Below are 19299 nucleotides of genomic sequence, written 5' to 3'. Positions count from 1 at the left end.
CCCCCAAGAGCTAATATGTGAGATAATGAAAGAATTTTCAAAGGTAAAATGATCAGATTTGAGAGGTGTGACATGGTCAGAGTATTAAACCACAGATATACATTAACGGGGTGGTAACTATATGCAGGTATGGTGTGGTTGGAAGAGGTAGATCACTGGTGGTGTGTCTTTTGGATTCATATTTTGTCTCTTGTGAGCAGAGCTTGCTTTCTGCTGGCTGGTGGCTATGCCACGAACTGCTTTCCTCCACCATGGCTTTCCACCATGATGTTCTGCATCACCTCAGGCCTTGAGCTGTGGAGTTGGACATATATGGATCTAGATCTCTCTGAAACTGTGAGCCCAAATAAACTTTCATTCTCTGATTGTTCTCATCAGGTTTTTTTGGTCAGAGAAATGAAAAATACTAAAACAATAGGAATATCTTGTTTTTCCATTTGCAATTCCCTAGTGATATGATGTTGAAAATGTTTTCTTATGCTTATTTGAACATATTCTTTGATGAAGTGTCTGTTCAGTCTTTTGCCCATTTTTAAATTGGGTTGTTTATTCCTCATCGTTATTATTCAAATAATTCTTTATCATATATGTATTTTGCAAAGGTTTATCCCCCATGGCTTATGTTTGCATTCTCTTATTAGTATGTTACTTAAATCAGGTTTGAATTTTAATGAAGTTCAACATATTAATTATTTTTCTTTTAAGGGTCATGCCTTTGTTATTATATCAAAAAACACATTGCTGCACCCCAAATCACTTAGATTTTCTATGATGTTATCTTCTGGTAGTTTTAGAGTTTTTCAGTTTATGTTTGACCAATAATACATTTAAGTTAATTTCTGTGAAGGGAATAGGGTCTGTGTCAAGGTTCATTTTCTTGCATATTAATTTCCTGGTGTTCCAGTATGATTTATTAAAAAGATTATGATCTTTCCATTATATTGTATTTGCTATTTCATCAAATATTAATTGATTATACTTATGTGGTTCTATTTATAGGTTCCCTAATCTGTTCTATTGAAGTATTTGTCTAATACATAATGAAGTATAGTATTATCAGTCCACTGACTTTGTTTTTCTTCAATATTGTGTTGGATATTTTAGGTCTCTGCTTTCCACATAGATTTTAAAATCAGTTTGATAATATTCACAAAATAATTTCCTTAGGTTTTGATTGCAATTGTAATGAATATATTGATCAGTTTGGAAAGAATTAATATCTTAATGACATTGACTCTTTGTATGCATGAATAGAGAATACCTCCCCATTCATATATTTTTTGATCTCTTCAATAAGAGTTTTGTAGTATCCCCTCAATAGATCTTATACGTATGTATAATTATTTCATTTTTTGTTGTATTTTTAACATCAAACTGTAAATGTTCATTGCTACTATATAGAAAACCAATAGATGTTTGCATATTAACTTTATATCCTGCAAACTTTCTATAATACTTTACTAGTTTTAGAAGACATTTTTGTGAAATCTTTGTTATTTTGTACATATACAATTGTGTCACTTTTAAACAAAGACAGTCTTTCCCAATATGTATAATTCGATTTCCTTTTCTCAACATATTCCATTAGCTAGGAACTGAAATATTATGATGAATAGGAGTGGTGAGAGAGGTCATACTTGCCTCATTCCTGATCTTAGATAAAAAAAATCTAGTTTCTCAACATTATGATGATATTAATAGGTTTTTGCACATGTTCTTTGTCAAGTTGAAACAGTTCCCTGGTATTTCCATTTTTCTGAGAGTTTCTATTATGAATGACTCTTTTATTTTGTTGGATGCTTTTTATTCGTCTATTGTTAGGCTCATTTGATTTTTCTTCTTTTCATGTTTTTATTAGTGCATTATAATTATACATAATAATGGAGTTTATTGTAACATATTCATATGTGCACATAACATTATTTGTTCTGATTCATTTCTCTTTCCTTCCTCACTCCACCTGTTCCTCTCCTGTTGTTACTTTTTATCTATTATTTATTTTTATTGGTGCATTATACCTATATATAAAAGTGAGGTTGATTGCAGTATATCCATATAAGTATTTAACATAGTTTGGTCAATTTTATTCCCAAATCGTTTCTTTCCCTCCCCTCCTCTCTTCTCCTTAATCCCCTACCCTACTTTACTGATCTCACTTCTATTTTCATGAGATCACCCTTTTTATTCCTTTTTTCTCTGTAGCTATCTCATATGAGAGTAAATATTTGAACCCTGACTTTCTGAGTCTGACTTATTTCACTTAGCATGATATTATCCAGGTCCATTTACACACCAGCAAATAACATAATTTCATTCTTCTTTATGGCTGAAGGTAACTCCATTGTGTATATAAACAATATTTTCTTTCCTTATTTAATTGTTGATTGAAAGCTGATCTGGTTCCATAACTTGGCTATTTTGAATAACACTGCTATAAGCACTGGTATGTGCGCATAGTTATAGTATGATTATGTTTCTTTCAAATAAACACCAAGAAGTGGAATACTTATACCATATGGTGCTTACATTCCTAGCATTTTCAGGAATCTACATACTGCTTTCCACAGTGCTTGTATTACTTTGCAGTCTCACCAAAAATGCATTAAGTGTTCCTTTTACTCCTCATCATTACTGGTATTTGTTATTTATACTCTTGAGAGCTGTCATTCTGAGATAAGATCAGTGTAGTTTTGTTTTATACCTTCCTGATTTCTAATGATGTTGAATATTTTTTCATTTGTTTATTGTCCATTTGCTTTTCTTATTTTGAGAATGTGTGTTTACTTCATTTTGTCATTTAATGCTTGTGTTATTTTTTGATGTCGAAGTTATTGAATTCTTTATATATTTTGCATATTAATCCTATCTCATAAGAGTAACTGGCAAGTATTTTCTACCATTCTGTAGACTCTCTTTTCATACTCTCTTTTCATACTGATTTCCTTTGCCATGCAGAAGCTTTTTAATTTAATGTCATCCCACTTACTAAGTTTGGGATTTATTTCTTGTACTCTATGGGTCTTATTATTGAATTTGGTGCTTTGTCTGTATGTTGGAGTGTTGAACTTATGTTGTCTTCTATTAGTTGCATAGTTGCTGGTCTAATTCTAAGGTCTTTCATATACTTGATTTGACTTCTATGAAGGTTAATACATAGGGGTTTCATTTCAGTCTTCTACAAATGGCTACCCAGATATGAAGACCAATAGGATACAAAAGAAAAAACACCGACAAACCCACACAGATACAGTCATCTCATCTTTTTAAAAAGTGCCAAAAACACAAAGTGGAGAAGTTGTATTTCCTCCTTTAGTCTGCTGATGTGACATATTTCATTAATTGATTTTTGAATGTTGAACCAGTCTTGAATACTTAAAATACATTCTACTCGGTCATGTTGTATAATATTGAATGTGACTTGTTAATATATTGTTGAATTATGTTCAAGAAAGATATTAGTCTGTCATTCTACTTTGTTTGCTATTGGCATTTGACTAATTATGGCTTAACAGAATATAGTAAGAAAGATTCCCTCTGCTTCTACATTCTGGAAGTAATAACTGGTATCATTTCATTAAGTGTTTGGTAGAATTCATTTGTGAACCCATGTTCACTTGTTGTATTCTGTTTTGGAAGGTTATATGTATGTGTATATATATATTATATATATACACATACATACATAAGTATAACATATATAATATATTATATATAATATACATTGAATATATATTGTATATATAAACAATTTATTTTTAAAATTTATTTATTGGTTCCTTTTAGTTATACATGACAGTAGAATTCTTTTTGATATAATTATACAAGCATGTAATATATCTTATTCTAATTAGAATTCCATTCTTGTGATAGGATTTTTTTTGTATTTTTTTATGTATTTATGTACATAGAAAAATTATGTCACATTCATTTCACTGTATTTCCTTTTCCTATTCCTCCTCCCTTCCCTCCCCCATTGTCAATTTCTTAATGCTTATAGGTCTTTTCAGATTATTTATTTACTTTTGTGGGATCATTGTTGGATTGTATCATGTATCTTTGAAGAGATTATTCATCCAAGTAATAAAAATTATGGGTAAAAATTTGTTATTCAGAATATTCCACTGTTATTATTATTTTTGTACTGGAAGACTGAACCCAAGGGCACTGAGCTACATCCCCAGTTCTTCTTTTTTTTTCTTTTGAGAGAAGGTCTAAATTGCTGAGACTGTTCTCCAACGTGTGATACTCCTGCATCAGCTTCCCTAGTCTCTGGGATTATAATGCACTAACCTTCCTCTATTATCCTTTTAACGTCTATGTGACCAGCAGTAATGACCCCTCTTTTATTTCTGATATTATAAATGTTTACTTCTTCCTTTTTCTTAACATGTATACAGGTTTATTAATGCCATTAGTCTTGCCATATAATGACTTTTTGATTTGTTTATTCACTATTGATTTATTTTAGTTTCATTGATATCTGTACTATTTTATATTACATATTTTCCTCTGATTATCAGATTTAATTTGCTCATCTTTTTAGTTTCCTAAACTGGAATATTCTATTACTAATTTTATTCTTTCTTATATTTAATATAGTAATCCAATACTATACATTTCCCTGTAAGCACTGCTTTTGCTACAACTCAGAAACTTTGATAAGTTGTATTTCTACTTTCATTTACTTTAAAATATTTTAAGATTTATATTGAGAGTTCTTTTTTTAAAGAGAAAGAGGGAGAGAGAGAGAGAGAGAGAGAGAGAGAGAGAGAGAGAGAGAGAATTTTAATATTTATTTTTTTAGTTATCGGCAGACACAACATCTTTGTTTGTACGTGATGCTGAGGATCGAACCCGGGCCGCACGCATGCCAGGCGAGCGCGCTACCACTTAAGCCACATCCCCAGCCCTATTGAGAGTTCTTTGACACACATTGTTCTCAAGACTGCTACTTAATCTTTAAGTATTTTTTGGATATTACAGTCATCATTCTGTTTTGGTTTCTATTTCAATTACATTATGATTGAGTGCATATTTTGTGTGATTCCTATTCTTTATGTTCTTTATGTTTGTTAAGTTTTTTTTTTCTTTTGTGTTCCTGTGCCTAGGTACCTTGCTTACTACCTTCCTCAGTGCCTAGATTGTATATAGTTGACATTCTTAAAACATGTTGGAACAGAAAAATGCTTTACCTTCATTGACAAGAGTGTATTCACCTATGGTAAATCAGAAAACCACCTAACACCTGCGCTGTACACAGTTTCACTAGATCTCCAATCTTGAGCCGTTATCCCACAACAAAACCCTCTCAAATTCACATGGGACACAGGCCATCCCTGAGTAAAGGATGCAGCAGAGTCTTGATTATTCAATGCAATGTGTGGGTACTGTTCATACCCAGAGTCTAGCAGACTGAAAAAAAAGCCACTAAGGGGAAATTGGGAAAATTTGATTGTGAACTGGATAAATCAAAGAACAAGTCCTGTTAGGTGGAATAATATCATGATTACATACAAAAAAATGGTTTTTTAAAAAATTTTTTATCAAATTTTGGAGCCAAAACGCCATGATCACAGGCATTTGTTTTAAAATGCTTCAATGAAAAACCAAATTAATATACCAAAATGTTAATTATAATAAAATCTAATTAATGGATTTTGGGGGAGTTACTATTGGCCCTAAATATGGTTTATCTTTATGAAGGTTTCATAAGAACTTAAGAAGAATGTAAAAGTTTCTGTTATTGGACAAAGTATTCTAAAGTGCCCATTAGATTCAGCTGATTAATTGTGTTGTTCATTTCAACTCCACCCTTCCTGATTTTATGCCTGCTGGTTGTGTTGATTACTTACAGATAGTGATGTGGTCTCCAATTATAATAGTGGATTCATTTGTCTTATTTGCAGTTCTATCAGTGTTTGCTTCACATGCTTGATACTCTGTTATTAGGTATAAACACTTTAAGGTTTATTCTGTCTGTTTTAGATAAGTGATCCCTTTGTCATCATTGCTCTGAAGTCTACTCTCTCTGAGATTAATATTGCTACCCTAGCCTTCTTTTCATTAGTTTTGCATAGTATATATTTATCCGTCTCTTTACTTTTGCTCAAAATGTGCATTTATATTTAAAGTGGGTTTCTTAAACCAATGCACATTAAGGTCTCCTTTTTTGTCCATAATTACATTTTCTGGAGGTTCTTGTTGTTTTGTTATTGTTTTGCGCAATTCATGATTTTATAGGAAGTGTGTTCATATTGAATTAAAGGCATAGAGCACTGACATATGTAGCACCTAGAATACACAAGCTAGTCTTTTACTTGGTGTATTTAGACCATTACAATTTAATGCAATTATTAATATGGCTGGATAAATAGCTCCTATATTTTAACTGCTTATTATCTGTTGCCCTTACTGATTTTTCTCTTTGTTCCCCTGTTTTCCACATTCTTATGCCTTTTCTGGCTTCAATGGAGCATGCTATGATTATAACTTCTCCTTCTCGCTTTCTCAGCATATCAGTTAGACTTAATTTTAATTTTTTAGAGTTTGTATTTGAGTTTTCAATATACATTTGCAACTAATCTACATTAATTTGATGATAGTTCTGTACCACTTTTGGGGTAGTATAAGTACTCTCAATCCCTCTTATAAAAGTACTTATAAAAGTACTCTCAATTCCTCTATCACATCTCTTATATACTTGCTGTCATTTATTTAACTTACTTGTCATATGTAATCAGCCAATACACTGTTGTTATTATTACTAACAGACTATTATGTGTTCAATTAATTAAAAATAACAAATATTACTTAGTACCTTATACTTAATACTGTATTTCTTCTTTAGTGCTCTTCCTTTCTTCATATATATAAAAATTTTCAACCTAAATGATTTTCCTTCTCTTTGATATATGACCTTTCAACATTTCTATCAAGGTAAGTCTGCTGCTATAATTTTAAATTCCTTCAATTTTTGTTTGTTTGAGAAAAATCATTTCTCTTTTACTTTTAAAGAAAAATTTATCTGGATACAGAACTCTAGTTTCTTTTAACCCTCTAAACATAATTTCTTCTTTTTTTTTGGTGCTTTGTTCACTTTATTAGATAGTCCCCCAAATTTGGAGTGCAGTCACTATTTTTTCCTCTAACATGTTAAGTTTTACTTTTTAAAAAATTTTTATTTATTTTTTATTTGTATATAACAGCAGAATGCATTATAATTCTTATTACAAATATAGAGCACAATTTTTCATATCTCTGTTTGTATACACAGTTATTAAAACCATTTCATATCTTCATACCTGTACTTTGGATAATAATGATCATCACATTCCATCATCATTAATAACCCCATGCCCCCTTCCTTCCCCTCCAACCCCTCGGCCCTATCTAGAGTTCCTCTATTCCTCCCATGCTCCCTATCCCTATCCCACTATGAATCAGCCTCCTTATATCAAAGAAAACATTCGACATTTGTTTTTTGGGGATTGGCTAACTTCACCTATTACCTTCTCTAACTCAATCCATTTACCTGCAAATGCCATGATTTTATTCTCTTTTATTGCTGAGTAATATTACATTGTGTATATGTGCCACATGTTCATCAAATAAACTCTTCTCAAGTTTAAGAGTCAAATAAACCTTTGGTTTTGACTTTCTATAATTTGAATATGATATGAGTAACTCTAGTTTTGGGCATTTATCCTACTTAGTTTTTTCTGAACTTCTTTTGTTTATGGACACAACACCTTTTATTTTATTTTATTTATTTTTACGTTGTGCTGGGGATTGAACCCAGTGCCTTACCCGTGCTAGACAAGCACTCTACCACTAGCCACAACCGCAGCCCTTCTCTGAACTTCTTGATTCTATATTTTGTTCTATATTTTGGTGTCTCTCATTAATTTTGGAAAAATCTCAGTCACTGGAATTTAAACCTTTTTTTTTTTTTTGCTCTTCTCTTTTCCTTCCTATATTCACATTATATTCACAATACACCTGCCATATTTTTTAAATATTATCTTGTATTGTCTTTTTATTTCACTATTTTTTCTCTTTGTTTTTCAGTTTGAGAAGTTTCTATTGATATAACTTGAAGCTCACTGATTGTGTGTGTATGCATATGTGCGTGTGTATTACTGGGACTTTCATGCAGGGGTAGAGTGCTTTACCACTGAGCCACAATCTCAGCCCTTTGTATTTTTCTATTTATTTATTTATTTATTTTTGAGATAAGTTACCCACGCTGGCCTTGAACTTGTAGTCCTCCTCTCACTGTTCTGAGTAGCTGGAATTATAGGCATGTCCACCATCCCCACAGTCTGGCTGGGCACAATTCAGGAGCCACTTGTCAAGCAGAAATGAACTTTATTTTTAGAACACACACACCACACCACACGAGCTCTTCAGGAATTCCCTCAGAGCCCAACTGCCACCACCGGCTTCCAGTGAGCCTCTCAACCTCCCCCACTCCTCCTGCTCTTGAGGCCGATTGGCTGGGTCGCATGGGTGGAGCCAAAAGAGTCCCCCAATGAGCAGCTCCGTGGTCTGAAAGGGCAGGGAAACAGCCCAATGAGCATCACCACAGAGGAGCCAATCAGCTGGCAGCTGGAAATTTGCTGGGGCCGCTGTGAGCCAATCATCTGGAAGTTTGTTGGGGCCCCTTGGGCTGTGGCTCTCAACACACAATGCCTGGCTCAAGGTCACTGATTCTTTCCTTGGTATTCTATAAAAAGTATTCTTAATTTTGTTGCAGCGTTTTTCTTTTTTATTTCTAACAATTCCTTTTTTTAAAATTTCTACATCTGACCTTAAATTTCCCATTTTCTTGTAAATTATCCACTTTTTCCATTCTCTTAGTATATTAAGGTCCCAGTCTGGCAATTTTAAATATCTCCTATATCTGAATTTGGTCATGATGTTTGTTCTGTCCCTTCAGACTATGTTGTTTGCCTTTTATCAGGCCTCATAACTGTTTTATTTTAATCCCAAAATGATGCATCAGGTAAATGAGGCTGAAGTTAATAGGCCGTTCCTTATAAGTATTACTTTGAACCAGTTGGGAGTTAGGCTGTCTGAAATACTTGACTTGTGGTATTAGATGCCAAACTTTCCTCTAGCATTTTACTTCTGTATATCCTCCTTTTCTGTTGTTCTCTCTGGGAAATTCATCTTAAATAGGGTTCTATGGCTTTCAGTTCTTAACAGCTATAATAAACTCAAATTATCGAAGCCCCCTATCATACTGGTGGTAAAATATGAAAAGCAGAAGCATTCAACATTCCTCTGATTAGGTGTCAAACCCTTCATGGCTTGAATCTTAGGGCTGTGGTTTTCACAAGTGTTTTACAGCTTCCCCCTCACCTTAGGAAAGACAAGAAATCTCAAGGGTGCTGGAGTTGTATTTTTCACTTCCTCCACATCGAAGGTTATAAGGTGTAGAGTTTTAGTATATTTTTTCCTCAATGTTAATTAGGTTATGTTAAAACCAAGTTATTTATGGTGACATAGTTTGCTTTGAGGGTAAGCTTTTCTTAAAAGAATGGATCAATCAGGGCATGTTTAAAAGTATTATTTTTTAGCTGGGCCTGGTGGTGCATGCCTATTATCCCAGTGGCTCAGGTGGCTGAGGCAGGAGGATCACAGGTTCAAAGCTAGTCTTCTCAATTTAGCAAGACTGTAAGCAACATAGTGAGATCCTGTCTCAAAATAAAAAAATAGAAAAAGGGTTGAGGATGTGGCTCACTTTTTAAGTTCCCGTGGGTTTTTATCCTTGGTACTAAAAACTGAAAAAAAAAATACTTTTCCCTTCAACCTGCAACAAGCATAAGAGAAATTGTATCATATATTAACACTGAGAACCTGGTAGGATTCCTAGAGATAAAATTCATGAAAGTATAGTAGTCAAGTAAGATGGCTCCCTGGAATTTTTATCAAGCTAGGCCCACAGTAATTCTCCTATATTAATCAATTACCCTTTAAATGTGGTACCAGGATCCAACTGTGGCTTCTGTTCTCCATAACATGTGGCTCTCTGTCTTCACCTTTTTCTCTAGTTTTTGGAATAGTGGTGCCCTGTGATCACAATCTTTAATGGATCAAAAAATGTTGGTGCCTTTTTTTTTTCTCATTACAAAAAGAGGAATAGGGCTGGGGTTGTGGATTAGGAATAGGGCTAGCATGTGTGAGGCACTGGGTTCAATTCTCAGCACCACATATAAATAAATGAATAAATAAAGGTCCATCAACAACTAAAAATATTTTTTAAAAAAGAGGAAAAATATCTTCCAAGGTTCTTTACAGAATCCAGAAGCCTCTCAGTCACTTTCCTGTAAGGCATAGGTCTAACTAAAGTAGTCTTTATTTTACTTCTTATAAGGTACTATTCATTTTATTTGACTTTAGATAATGAACAAGTTTATATGGATATTTCCCCTTAAGCTTATAACATCTTTAAAGTAAGACATTTAATTAATTTCCTCAATATTTGGGACATCATATTACAATATTCCAGAATTTCTCTGTTGCATAATGCTAGGTTTTACTGAGGAAATAAAAAGCTTAGGTAAAGTAGTAATGGAATTCTTCTCCTGGACTTCTTGTTAGCTAAGTAATATATACAAGACCTGTTTTGCTTTGGAAAGATTTCTGAGTCATTTAAGTCCCTAAAAAGGGCAACTAAACTTGAATTTGTATAACCCAAGTTTACTTGACTCTGGACAATATTCTTCACATGTATTATTACTGTGCTACCAGGTCTCCACAGCTACTTCCACTCTATGTAATCCCATACATTCAACTTAGTCCCTCTTTACCTCCCATTCTGTTTTCAAATTATTAAAGCTTATTGAAGTTAAACAGACTATGTCCTGCTAATACAACTGTATTTTCTCAACATAATCAGTTTGAGGAATATTGTATACATACTATTGGTTAGCAAGTGGTTCTGCTGCAGTGGGTTAAGGGTAGGAGCACCCCCAAGGCCTGGCTGCCCAGCTAATGCTGCATGAGCAATTCCATGCTGAGGTCCAGGAGCAGCAAGAGGAGATTGCATCTTATCCTTATCCCAGGAGGATTCACTTCCACCTGAAAAAAGGTCATATAAACAGTCATTTGACAGTTTTCTGTGAGAATGTTTTTTAATTACATTTTTATAATGAAAATAATTAATGCTATTTCATTGAAAATTATTATTAAACATGGTAATTCATTTTATGACAGTTTAAAAAAAAACTTTTAAAAATCTAAGGATATAAGCTACCTCTGGGAAAACTAAGCCATTTTTACTAATACTATAGGACCACTTTCCTTAATGGTTCTCTCAATAAACTTGAAATAATAATGAAAAGCTTTTGGAAGCACTTATATATTGAAGATTATTAAAACACACCATTCCTTTTCCATTCTAAGCCTCTAAAATATGTATGCTATATTTTAAAGAAGAACAGTTTCTGTTCACTAAAAAAGAACACACTAATTTGTAAGAGAATGATAACATATAAAATATACAGAGTAGGAAACAAACTTACCACTTATTTTTGGTTCAGCCCTGAAACAATGTTTTCATACATAGCAAGATTCTATACAAAATAGGCTGGATAAAACATGAAACCATGGCTTCCAATTTGAAATTATACTTTGATCACCACACTAGAGATTTTAGTGAAATGCACACTAGTGCAGACTTCTATATTGTCGTGATCCATAGTGGCATAGCTATTTAATCTGGTACTGAACATACTTTGGGAACTGAGTCATTGCCTAAAATGATATGGGAAGGAACCATAGATTTCCAGGGCTTTCTTTTAAGAAAAATTGAAACAGAGAAATAGAGAGTTAGATTTTAATCAGTACAAAAGATAATATTCTGGCTTTGGGAAACAAGATGTTGTATAGCAGCTCAACCTATTTGCTTGATATGTTTCATTCATTCAGGGTTCAATGGCTCTGCCCCCATAACCCTACTGGGATTGTAATATTAGCAACTCTACCTGAATGATACTGTCCCATATGCTAACTGAAACTATAACCTTGTTATATATGGAGATCAGATCTGGAGCTCTTGGGCCCTCTATAAAATGTTTGCATTTACAGGTTTAAAAATAAAGAATAAATTGACATATTTTCAAAACATTTGAACATTGTAATTATTTTCACTTTAGCTCCCTCCCAGATTCTGTTCATATGGATACTCATTCTTACATAGTAAACACTCTGCTATAATAACTTTATGTATCATATTTACAGAGGGCAAAGGCTACACTGTATTATGCTGAGTTATTTAATTATAATTTTTAAACAATATATTTTTTCTTTCAGATTTATCACTAGAATAAATCACATTATAACAAAATATTGAGTTATTTCATTAGAATAAATTAATTAGCTGGAGTGACATTTCTGGTTCCAAAATGACAGATATATTTATACTACAATTATATAAACTGTCTTTAAAGTGTAAACTTTCCAGGGAAATGCTTTCAGGACCAAATGTTATTTCCCCTAGATATTAAAAATTGAGGGCTAGGGTTGTAGCTCAGTGGTAGAGCATGTTCCTAGCACATGTGAGATACTGGGTTGGATTATCAGCACAATAAATAAATAAATAAAGAAAGAAAGAAAGAAAGGAAGGTGTTGTGTCCATTTTCTCCATTCATTTAATAAAAGATTTAAAATTTATTTAAGCAAATGGCCTGCTAGAAACTCTGCCAGGATTTCCTTTTTTCATTTCAAATATGCATTTTTTAAAACTTTATTTTATTTATCTATTCATGTGGTGCCAAGGATTGAACCCAGTGCCCCACATGTGGTAGGCAAGTGCTCTGCCATTGAGCCACAATCCCAGAACTCTGCCAGGATTTCTTAAACGTTCTATCCATTCATCAATCATTCTTACCCCAGGTGTGGGGATCTTCATCCTCCTCAGAACTCTTTCAGGCTGATTTACAGGCAAAGTTAACCTTTAATCAATTCAAAAGTGGGGGATCTTAACCAGTATTTAACCAGATGAGCTAAAGAAACACCATATTTTTTAGCAGTACATGTAAAGATTGAGGGATACCTGGTCCTATGTATATAGACAATCTTTTCCAGTCAAACCAGGAAGAAACAAGTAGCTAATTATTTAATTCCTGTGATGAACATTCAGTTGATCTGAATGGAAACTTGTAAGATGGGAAATTTGTTTAAATTTGATAGACTTAAAGAATCCAAAATAATTTTCTTGAACGTGTGGAGTTTTCAAATGTTTATTGAGACCCTGTTAAACTTCTAAGATTATACCAACTGTTTTCTCTCTTCATCCTTATGTTTGATATTATAGAGTAACTGCCACAAAGCAGGGAAGTAATTTATGGTTTGGTGCATTTACATAGTTTCCTATTGACAAACTTGAAATTCTAATTAAAATCAATAAGACAGTGTTATGCTGCAACAAAGAAGGATAGTTGGGAAAGAGGAATATCAATAAATAATGAATGTAACCACACTGAAACACAGAAATTTGTTTTTAGTTACAATGGTATGATAAACATGATTAAAATCAGAAAATACAAAAATTTGAAAGAATAATTGCTAAGCAAAAAATTGAACCACTCCATAATTTTTGCATTTTGTTCAATATACAAATTATCTATTGCAGAACTGCAATTTGTAAAGTGATGAGTAAAACATTGACAAAGCAATATTAATTTAGAAGATACTAAATCATAATGTATGTTATTAATGTGGTATTAAACTGTCACAGCAGCAATGGCATCTGCAACCTCAGGGCTGAGACAATGTCAATATTGATTTTATAAACTAGAAACATTTTAGTCCACATTCAACACGTATGGTACATTAGGCATTAGTCTAATGTTTTATACCTCATATATCCCAAATTAACTTGAATAGAAATGTTTTCTAAAACATCATGAAAAGATCCAAAAATGTTTTTGTGTTTTCTTTGATAAGAACTTTGGATGAACTTTTTCTGATATTTCATCATTGTTAATTACTGTTTAATGATAGAATGAAGGTGATTTCCAGCTGTTTCCATCTATACTAAGTATGGATATAAGATAGTTTTGCACTCTGTAGTAAGCAACTGACAAGTGTGGGGGTGTTCTTAATGTTTAGATTAGGTTGTATTAATGTTCTGGACATATTCTGGGCTCCTGACCTAAAATTGTTTACTATCGTTAAGTGTATACAAATTGACCTGTGACAAAATCTGGAATTCTCTGGTGGCCCCAAACATAACATCGTCTCTTTGTCAGGTTGAAAGACAATATTAACTACCTTTACAGGTAACCATGTACTTTTACTAATCTAATCTACAGGTCTCTTTTTAAACCATTAAGTAGAAGCCTTAGATGTCCACCTTACTTTATCTAGGTACTGTGTACCTACATATGTATCTATCTATCTCCATATCAGTTTTTAATTTGCTTTAATTAACCATACATGACAGTAGAATGAATTTTGACACATCATACATAAATGGACAACTTTTCACTCTTCTGGTTGTACATGATGTAGAATCACACCAGTTGTGTAATCATATATGCACATGGTGTAATAATATCCAATTCATTCTACTGTCATTTCTACCCCCATATTCCCTCCTCTCCCTATATTCCCCTCTGTCTAACCACAAGTACATTTATTCTTCTCTAGCCCCCAATTCCCTTATTGTGAATTAGCACAAACATATCAGAGAAAACATTCGGCCTTTGGGTTTTGGGGATAGGCTTTTTTCACCACATGATATTCTCCAGCTCCATCCATTTACCTGCAAACGCCATAATTTCATTCTTCTTTAAGGCTAAGTAATATTCCATTGTGTATATATACCACATTTTCTTTATTCACTCATCTGTTGAAGGATATCTAGGTTGGTTCCATAGCCTGGGCATTGTGAATTGAGCTGCTATAAATATTGATGTGACTGTGTCACTGTAGTATGCTAATTTTAAGTCCTTTGGGTATAAACCGAAGAGTGGGATAACTGGATCAAATAGAGCTTCCATTCCAAAGTTTCTGATGAGTCTCAATCCTACTTTCCATAATGGTTACACCAATCTGCTCTCCCACCAGAAATGTTTGATTGTACTTTTTTCCCCACATCCTTGCCATCACTTATTATTATTGCTTGTGTTCTTGATAATTGCCATTATGACTGGAGTGAGATGAAATCTTTCCATATGTAGCAAAATGAAATTGAACACCTCTCTCTCACTCTACACAAAACTTAAGGTGAATCAAAGATTTAGGCACTACAACAGAGACCTTGTGCCTAATAGAAGAAAAAGTAGGCCCATCTCTCCATCATGTCAGATTAGGAATGGGCTTCCTTAACAAGACTCCAACCTAGATGCCCTTCAGTGGATGAATGGATAAAAAAATGTGGCATATATACACAATGGAATATTACTCAGCAATAAAAGAAAATAAAATCATGGCATTTTCAGGTAAATGAATGTCATTGGAGAAGATAATGCTAAGTGAAGTTAGCCAACCCCCCCCCAAAAAAAATGCCAAATGTTTTCTCTGATATAAGGAGGCTGACTCCTAGTGGGGTAGGGAGGTAGAGCATGGGAGGAATAGATGAATTTCTTAAAGGGAAGAGGGGTGGGAGGGAAAGGGATGGGGCAGAGGATTAGCAAGGATGATGGAATGTGATAAATATCATTATCCAAAGTACATGTATGAATACTTGAATCGGGTGTCAACATACTTTATATACAGAGATAAGAAAAATTGTGGTATATATGTGTAATAAGAATTGTAACGCAAAAAAGTACATGTATAAAGACATGAATTGGTGTGAACATACTTTATACACAAAGATATGAAAAATTGTGCTCTGTATGTGTTATAAGAATTGTAATGCATTCCACTGTCATGTATTTTTAAAAAAATAAAATCAATAAAAATATGGCAACTTCAGGTTTAAAACCCAGATAAATTTTATGCTCGGTCTTTATAAGATAAAACCAAGGGGGATAGTAGAGGATAGGAAAGGCAGCAGAATACAACAGACACCAGAATGGCAATATGTAAATCAATGGTTGTGCAACTGATGTGATTCTGCAATCTGTATATGGGGTAAAAATGGGAGTTCATATCCCACTTGAATCAAAGTGTGAAATATAATATATCAAGAACTATGTAATGTTTTGAACAACCTACAATAAAAATTAATTAAAAAATAAAATAAAATACAAGAAGAAAATATACAACTTGTGTTCAATGAAAGCTGAGGAAAATTTATAACTTTGGAAGCCTCTGAGAAGAAAGGCTTCACATGAACATGCTAGTTATCTGACAGCTATTTATATCAATAAATAAAATAAACTTGGAGGAAAAAAAAGATAAAACCAAATAAAAACAAACAAAACCTTAAAAAAAGACTCTTAAAGCACAAGAATTAAAATCAAGAATCAATAATTGGAATGGATTCAAACTAAAAAGCTTCTTCTTAGCAAAGGAAATAATCAATAATGTGAAGAAAGAGCTTAAAGAATGGGAGAAAATCTTTATCACATGTACCTCAGATACTGCATTCATCTCATGGATTTATAAGTAACTCAAAAAACCCCAAATTACTCAATCAATAAATGGGCTAAGGAACTGAATAGATACTTCACAGAAGAACAACCAATCAACAAATATATGAAAAAATGTAGAACATCTGTAGCATTTAGAGAAATGCAAATCAAAACTAATCTTTTTATCTATATCTATATCTTTACATGTGTAACTTTGCTGAAGCTTCTATAACAAAATACTATAGGTACCAAGACTTCAACAAGTAAAAAATATTTTTTTCCTAGTTCTGAAGGTCCTAAGTCCAAGATCAAAATTTTACCAGGTTTGATTTCTCCTGATGCCTCTCTTTTTATATGACTCTCTTCTCCCTTTATCCTCATATTGACTTTTCTGTGCATGAGCTCACTCTTGATGTATCTTATTGTGCTCAAATTTACTCTTCATATAACAACTTCACTTAGATGGGATTAGAAATCATCCTAGGCCACATTTTAAAATAGTTACCTCTGGAAAGGCTCTATCTCCAAATATAGTCACATTCTGTAGTAATGGAGAGTTAGAGCTTTAATATATGAATTTTACAGTAACATACTGGGCTCATAACATTAGAGTATGCTCCTTTCATTGAATTAAACCATACTACCTTTGTGAGAAAATTCCTTTGGGAGGAGGGACTGGATAGCATTTTCAACCACACAGGTCTAATGGTCAAAGTAGGAAGAGGGCTTGGGAAATACAGAAATCTCATTAAATATTTACTTCATGAAACTTAATATTAACTATAAATATAACCCAACACAGCCATAAATAAATGAAGATAATGTGGATACTGTAACAAATCCTTAAAAACTGAATAAATGATTTTAGCTTTTCAATATCAATTCTTCATCACATTTTTAGCTTACAGTTTAGTAAAACTAAAGCTATGTCAACAAACAGTATATAACAATAAACTGTTATAACATCAATACTACAGTCAATTAATTAATTGAATTATGTTATAGTTGAGAAAACTACATAATTTATAAAGATGTATTTAGTAGAAATATATATTCTTTTCTAAAGTCAGAACAAGAACAATATAGTGACAAATGAAGGTCAAATTTTTTTTTAAAGAGAGAGTGAGAGAGGGAGAGAGAGAGAGAGAATTTTAATATTTATTTTTTTTTTAGTTATCGGCTGACACAACATCTTTGTTTGTATGTGGTGCTGAGGACTGAACCCGGGCCGCATGCATGCCAGGCGAGCGCGCTACCGCTTGAGCCACATCCCCAGCCCCAGGTCAAATATTAGTCTGACAAAACATCTGAGAAAATCACATTGCCTTAGTTTGAAATTCTTAAAGTTAAAATTTAAATTTTTTCTTTTAAATTTATTATAAAATGTTAAGAGTTCCCAGAATATAGCTTAATTTTGCTGCTCTTTCTTTACAGAGTAAACAGAAGGAACAGGCCTGTGAATCATGGAATAAATCTCAATAGAAACATGGAATTTCAGACATTGAAAATACTTTCCTTTTCATTAACTTAAATAAAAGCTTAAAAGGAAACAGCAGCATAAAATTGGTAAGAACCAAACAGTATTTTTTCTAAATCCATACTAATTGAACATATTAACAGGATTAAGTATGGTATTTCTATACATGCATACAGTGTGCAGTGATCATATTCAATCATCCTTTTTTACCCTACCTCACATAACACCTTTCCCACTCCCTAGTAATCACTATTCTACTTTCAGGTTGAAATCTTTTTTTTCACATATTATAGAGAACATGAAGTTCTTATTTTACTTTATCTGGCTTATTTTGCTTAATATAATGTCTCTCAGTTACATCCATAGTCCTGAAAATAATGACAGGATTTCATTCTTCTTCCTGGTTGAATAATATTTCATTTGGTATGTATCTCTTATTTATGTATCCATCCCTTGATGGGCATCTCAGTTGATTTCCTCTCCTAGCTATTGTGAATAGTGAGACAATAAATATGGGCATGCAGGTAGCTCCTCTTTATGATATTATTTCTTTTGGATATATACAAAGGAGTGAGATAACTGGATCATATGGTAGTTTTATCTTTTGTTTTTTGAGGAACTTCTAAAGTGTTTTCCATAATGGCTGTAGTAATTTACATTGCCTAGCTGACACTCCTCTAATTCCCAATATTCCCAAACATCTAATAACAGAATGCTTTCTATGATAAGGTGTGTGAAAACTCACGGATAATGTTTGGGTGTGTTTCCAACAAATTAGTATAAGATTGCATGCCAAAATATTTCAGATGAATATGAAGAAACCAAGTAATAATGTTCAAATGCAAATAGCAAACATAATCTCTAATCTTTGGACTCAGACTATGTACCCACTTAATGTGTTTGGCTATTAGAAATGAGTAAAGAAAGCATATAAAACATTCAATGAAATAATAATAATAATGAAGAGTATCAGGATAATTTAGTAACCAGTTGTCCTCTACTTATACTAGTCAATGATCCTCTTCATAAATGCATAAACTGCAATTTATGGGTTTGAGTTTTTAAGAATATTTGGTTTAAGTAATTCATATGCAAGGATTTCATATTTATAATAGACCTCTATATTCTGAACTCAAATTGGGTGTGTCTTGTAATTTAAAAGGAAAGTGTAGTAGAGGAAGCTATTTTAGACTAGTAAGGATAAATTTAAACACCTGCTATTAAGAATAATATAAGGTTATTAGTATATTTTAAAAAGAATGAGCTTGGATATGAAATGTGTAAATATTT

At 32.8% G+C, this 19299-nt stretch overlaps 1 protein-coding gene across 1 annotated transcript in view; it reads right to left on the bottom strand.

Annotated features, from left to right (window-relative positions):
• The window catches only part of Dach2 (dachshund family transcription factor 2), a 481660-nt gene that overhangs the window by 88748 nt on the left and 373613 nt on the right, over positions 1–19299 (bottom strand). Inside the window, exon 5 of the mRNA XM_077106460.1 lies at positions 10927–11085. Within this exon, the coding sequence (XP_076962575.1) occupies positions 10927–11085 (159 nt within the window). The remainder of the gene's footprint in view (positions 1–10926; positions 11086–19299) is intronic.

Source organism: Callospermophilus lateralis, chromosome X, assembly GCF_048772815.1.
Source record: "Callospermophilus lateralis isolate mCalLat2 chromosome X, mCalLat2.hap1, whole genome shotgun sequence".
Lineage (NCBI taxonomy): Eukaryota > Metazoa > Chordata > Mammalia > Rodentia > Sciuridae > Callospermophilus > Callospermophilus lateralis.
This window is presented reverse-complemented; position numbering and strand designations above follow the sequence as displayed.